Source organism: Capra hircus, chromosome 19, assembly GCF_001704415.2.
Source record: "Capra hircus breed San Clemente chromosome 19, ASM170441v1, whole genome shotgun sequence".
Lineage (NCBI taxonomy): Eukaryota > Metazoa > Chordata > Mammalia > Artiodactyla > Bovidae > Capra > Capra hircus.
The window spans coordinates 40,546,728-40,552,892 of record NC_030826.1 but is presented as its reverse complement, the minus strand read 5'-3'; the positions used below and the strand labels follow the sequence as shown (position 1 = coordinate 40,552,892).

The 6,165-nt window shown below is 42.2% G+C and overlaps 1 protein-coding gene across 1 annotated transcript; it reads left to right on the top strand.

Moving 5' to 3' along the window:
* KRT24 (keratin 24) lies at positions 658–5,009 on the top strand. Its single transcript, XM_005693787.2, has 8 exons — positions 658–1,263; positions 2,068–2,150; positions 2,517–2,673; positions 3,167–3,328; positions 3,426–3,551; positions 3,897–4,114; positions 4,327–4,454; positions 4,651–5,009. Exons 1-8 carry the CDS (start codon positions 658–660, stop codon positions 4,752–4,754), a joined length of 1,584 nt encoding a protein of 527 aa, XP_005693844.2. The 3' UTR covers positions 4,755–5,009.

The following is a 6,165-nucleotide window of genomic DNA, read 5'->3' as shown; positions in this document are numbered from 1 at the left end:
TTCCGAGTTTCTTAGTAACAGTAAAAATATCTAATTCGATCTCAAAATATTATGCAAAGAAAGACAGTCATCTTAAGTCACAAACTTCAAAAACCTTAGAAATAGGCAATTGAAACAATCAGAGAAGGGCAATCAAACCTGAAAGAAATGCTGGTGCTAGAGCTCATTTCAACTTAAAGAGAACAATATGAACAAAAAGTCACAAGTTTGATGGGAAATTTTCATTCTCCTCATATTAAGTATATTTTAATTACACCTGTTAATCTGGGGATATATCCTGCAATTGGGAAATCATGAAGCAAATTTAACACAATTGCTCTTTCAGAAAAGAGTTATCAGTCACCAAACCTCTGAAAGATTAAAACTGTAATTCTGAAAAAAATTTTTTTGCTTTGCTCCACCTTATTTCTTTTCTTAATTTAGTAGAGGCCCGGAGGCTCTGACCTAGCTTCAGAGAATGAGCCAGTAGAGTGGGTTCAGAGGGAAAAAAATCATCCAGTTGCAGATTAGCAAATGTGTTACAGGGATTAAGAAGTGACACGGCAAAGGAACACCCTAAAAGTGTGTATATAAGGGTCCAAAAGGCAGCCTGCAAATAGGTTCTTCACGATCACCTCTCCTACTCACCTGGACAAGCCAGACCTTCGCAGGAACGCTATGTCTTGCTCATCTCGCATGTCCTCCTCCAGGGCTGGAGGCAGCAGCTCGGTCAGAGTGTCTGCTGGTGGCAGCAGCGGAAGCAGAATTGGTCTCGGGGGAGGCTCTGCCAGGAGCTTCCGAGGAGGCGCCGGCAGCTATGGCCTGAGTGGGGGCGCAAGCGGAGGCTTTGGAGGGGGGTTTGGTAGCTGCTCAATAGGGGGCGGCTTTGGAGGAGCTTCAGGTTCTGGGATTGGCTTTGGTGGGGGCCTTAGCTTTGGTGGGGGCTCTAGCTTTGGTGGGGGTTCTGGCTTCAGCGGGAGTGCGGGATACGGTGGAGGCACTAGTGGAGGTTTCTACAGCTATGGTGGTGGCGTGGGTGGTGGCGTGGGTGGTGGCCTTGGTGACGGGGGGCTTTTCTCTGGAGGTGAAAAGCAAGCCATGCAGAACCTCAATGACCGGCTGGCCAATTACCTGGATAAAGTCAGAGCCCTGGAAGAGGCCAACGCTGACCTGGAGAACAAAATCAAGGAGTGGTATGAGAAATTTGGGCCCGGGTCTAGGGATGGTGGAGCTGGAAGAGATTACAGCAAATACTATCCAGTCATTGACGATCTCAAGAATCAGGTGAGACACTAGCCATGCTGAGTTTCTATTATTTCTGTATCTTTCCCATTTATTCAGATCATGAATGATGACTTTAAGTCACAGTATTATTTGAAAACATATTTGCTTTGTTGTATGTGTAAAACGGGATGTGGAGTGCTTTAACTGTGACACTGAATACAAGACATCCAAACATACTAATTTTGTTTGCATCTCACATTTGAGTGTTTCCACAAAAGAGTAGAATTTACACAATGCCAGGCAGCTAATTAACCTAAGAGTGATGGCAATAAATCGACACTAGCTTCCTCTAATTTTTCATCATGATTAATTCTGGCAGGTTGATGTCCTTTGGCCTCTTACTAGATTTAAATAGCCTTACAGCCATTTTTCTTCCTAGAAAACCTGGTGCAAATATTGTATGAGAATGTGATGGAGTCTAACATGCTTAGACATAGTTGTATGGGAAATATATTTTTAAAGACTCTTTTGGAAGTGAAATTCATGTTTCGCATTATTTTCTGAAAAAGCTCATAGAATAACTGATCTTCCAAAACAGCAAAAATATGTAGAGAATTGTGTTCTGTGAAACAATGTTACATGCTCATTCCAGCAAATGTGCAGGCTGCTAATTTTTACAGAAGGATGTTAGTCTAAGTACATTAGGGTCATCAACGCAGGTGTCATTACTAAGCAAATTTTCAAAGCAACTCACCTTTAAAGGTTAACTCAGGAGACATCTACTCTCACAGATGGACATGTAGACATAGGTTTAAAAAAAAAAAAAAGCAACCATGATTTATTCACTATTATTGTGTTTTCTAGATCATTACTGCCACCACTGAAAATGCTGGGATCATTCTGCAAATTGACAATGCCAGGCTGGCTGCTGATGATTTCAGACTAAAGTAAGAAAAGTGAAGACTTGAAAGCAAGCATTGTAGGAAAATAAAATTCAATCCCTTGGCTTAATTTATTCTAAATTTTAAAGCAATCTTCTAGGGGATCAAGACCTAAATTCACAAGGGTACATTTTACAAAACCCTCGTTCCACAAACAAGAACAGAATGAAGGCAATTTCAGGATGAAATTTTGCTATCAAAAATATTGGCCATCAATAGAGTTAATGTACGGTTCAGGTTTTGCTTTACAAGGGGAAAACTCCCAAGAGAAAACATCGTTCATTGATCAAATCGCTCAGGGGAGAAAACATTTTCTTGCATATGTGAGCAGGCACTGCACTCTTTGAAATGGGCTGTACTGTACTCTTCCAGATATGAGAATGAGCTGCATCTCCGGCAGACCGTGGAGGCTGACATCAATGGCCTGCGGAAAGTCCTGGATGACCTAACCATGACTCGCTCTGACCTGGAGATGCAGATTGAGAGCCTCACTGAGGAGCTGGCCTACCTGAAGAAGAACCACGAGGAGGTAGGAACGGGGTCCCCATTAATCAACAATGCTGGCCTACAGAGGTTCCCCCACATCCATTCTATAAAAATAAAATACATTCTATCTGGATGGACTTTCAACTTCTGTAACCAGGAGGAAAAAAAGTAATCATGAGAAAATTATATGTGACTTTGGTAGGGTGGTTTTTTTTTTTCCTTTCGGTGTCCTAGTTTCAACTTTTTGTTGGCTTATGCCCATCTTAGGAAATTATTGCTTTTCTTTTAAGTTTCTCTTTTCTTTGTTGGCTGCACTGGGTCTTCATTGCTTCATGTCTCTAGTTGTGACCATCAGGGACTGCTCTTTATTGCAGTGGCTAATCTTGTTGCAGAGCCCTGGCTCTAGGGCACACCGGCTTGAGTGGTTGTGGCACCCATCCTCTGCACTGGCAGGTGGATTCTTAACCACTGGACCACCAGGGCAGTCCTGGGAGTCATTACTTTCCATCACTATGGTCCTTTTTGCTTCGGGCTAGGAAATGAAGGCTATGCAAGGAAGCTCCGGAGGGGACGTGACTGTGGAAATGAACGCTGCCCCAGGCACAGACCTGACTAAGTTGCTGAATGACATGAGGGCACAGTATGAGGAGCTGGCTGAGCAGAACCGCCGCGAGGCCGAGGAGCAGTTCAACAAGCAGGTAGACCATCACCCTGAGCCTCCGAGTCCATGGCCACATATGAGCCAGTTCCTGTCATCGCACCAGCCTGCAATGACTGCATTTTATTTGTATTTAGAGTGCCTCACTGCAAGCACAGATCTCTACTGATGCCGGGGCAGCCAGTTCCGCCAAGAATGAGATCACAGAACTGAAACGCACTCTGCAAGCCCTGGAAATTGAGCTGCAGTCCCAACTGGCCATGGTTTGTGCAAAGAACTTCTCGCAACTCTCCAACAGGGAAGTTGAGCAGTTGGTTTCCTTTCTTTGCCAAGATGTCCCACTTGGCATGTCATAAAAGCAGGATTAGGGAGGACTGTATTATGGTTGTCAAAAGCATAAGACATTCCAGTTAAAGATAATGTGTCTATTTCCATGAAAGATTTAGCTTCAAAAATAATGGCAAGAAAAATTAAGGAAGCAGAGAAAGCCATAGAGGCGGTAACTCATGGAAAGTGCATTTCTCCTAGTATCTTATAAAATGTATTTTTTTAAAAACCACCCAATGATCTGTTTTCATGGTGAAATTTTAATTTGCTTTTTCTCTTAGAAAAGCTCCCTGGAAGGGACCTTGGCAGACACGGAGGCCAACTACGTAGTGCAGCTGTCGCAAATTCAGATGCAGATCAGCAGCCTGGAGGAGCAGGTCTGCCAGATCCGGGGTGAGACCGAATGCCAGAACGCAGAGTACGAGCAGCTGCTGGACATCAAGACCCGCCTGGAGATGGAGATTGAGACCTACCGCCGCCTGCTTGATGGAGAAGGAGGGTAAATGAAAGTCAGGAACATGCTAAATGCAGACCTTGGTGTATTTATGTTATGCAACCAAAAAGGGGCATGGGGACCAGGCTTTTATTTATAATATAAGAGTGACACAGTCTGATGAAAAGACTGCTGCCATCATGGGAATGAGCCCACTGCACGGAGGGTTTCTCCTGCCTTTGCAAAGTGCAAAAACAAACAGTCCTTTTTTTCTCCAGTGGTTCTGGTTTTGGAGGATCTGATTATAGAAGTTCAGGATCCAGAAACGTGGGGTCCAGAAACATGGGATCCAGGGATTCATCCGTATCTGATGGCTCAAGATCTGGAATTTGTGTCCAAGGCAGAGGTAGATAATTTTTTCATGTTTCTGATTATTTTAGAATTGAAACATAAAGACATGCTTTGCTTCTCATACAAAAAGCATGCACTGTTGTTCACATCATCTTACCTAGATAGGACATACTCAGTGAATATATTTGGATTTCTCTTGATCTGTGTTTCTGTGAGTTTCCAGACTGATATTGTGATCCTGTGATTTTCAGACCCAAGCAAGAGCAGAGTGACTAAGACCATCGTGGAAGAGGTGGTGGATGGCAAAGTCATCTCATCTCAAGTCAGCAATGTTTCTGAGGTGAAACTGAAATAAGCAATTTCCAGATCAACAAGAGTGTCTTTTAGAGGCAAAAAAACAAAAAACTCTAAAGGACACCAATGAAGAAATTGCATCAATCTAGCCATCTTTCAGGATCACTTCAGGGAAAAGTATCTATCCAGAAATAGAAGACGAACCAATTTTTCTGCATCCTCTTCTTTTCTTATTAGAATGCTCTTGAAAAAAGTTGAAAAGACAGCTTTGCTCTAATTGTTTCTGTGCTTCAATAAACTTACTTTTGCAAGTTAACTACATTATTCTTGAATTTTTTTTTAAGAAATGCAATACTTTAACCTAGAAATGAAGTTACCAATTATGACCTGGCTGAATTATCATTATGAATAATAATCTATGTATTATACATTATTTATATAGTATCTTCCTCATGAGAATCAAAATTATAGCCATTTTGTATATGGAAAATTTTAACAACATTGCATTAGAACACATTGATAGTTGACATTAGACCTCAGGTCTCTATGACTGCAGTTAACAGTTCAGCCCAAAGAAGGATGACATTATTTGAATAATCAATCTATAATTAATTAACATCTAATTTCTTTTTTCTGCTTTTATTTTTGAGTTTTATTTTATATTAGAGTATGTTGTTGTTTAGTCACTAAGTCTCTTCCAATCCCTTTGCGACCCCATGGACTGTAGCCCGCCAGGCTCCTCTGTCCATGGGATTATCCAGGCAAGAATACTGGAGTGGGTTGCCATTTTGTTCTCCAGGAGATCTTCCTGGCCCAGGGATTGAACCCAAGCCTCCTGCTTGGGGCGGGGGGATTCTTTACCACTGAGCCACCTGAGGCTCTTTTGTATTATAGTTGATTTACAATGTTGTGTTGGTTTCAGGTGTACAGCAAAGTGATTCGGTTATACATACACATATATCTGTTCTTTTCCAGATTCTTAATATACAGTTTCTTTTTGTCCATCACTGAACTGGGGATTTCATGAGATAAAAAGAAACATAAAATATGTCTCTTACTTCAAAAAGTTTACATTTTAGATGGAAAGGAAAGCTAAAAGTGCAAAGAAGACAGCAGACAATACAGGGTGTTACTACCAAAGGGCTTGATTCCACAGTATCCACCAGAAGTGCCACTGGAATCTGACAATCCACGTTTGCAGGACACTTAGGAGAATGGTCGAAATAAAAATTTTAGGAAAGAAGACGGGATGCGTGATACAGTGCCAAATTCCTGAAAACTTTCAAAGCCCCAAAGAGAAGAGATGCTCAGACATTTGCTCCCTCGTCAAATCTAGCCATGGAGAAGGCGATGGCACCCTACTCCAGTGCTCTTGCCTGGAAAATCCTATGGACGGAGGAGCCTGGAAGGCTGCAGTCCATGGGGTCACGAAGAGTTGGGCACGACTGAGCGACTTCACTTTCACTTTTCAC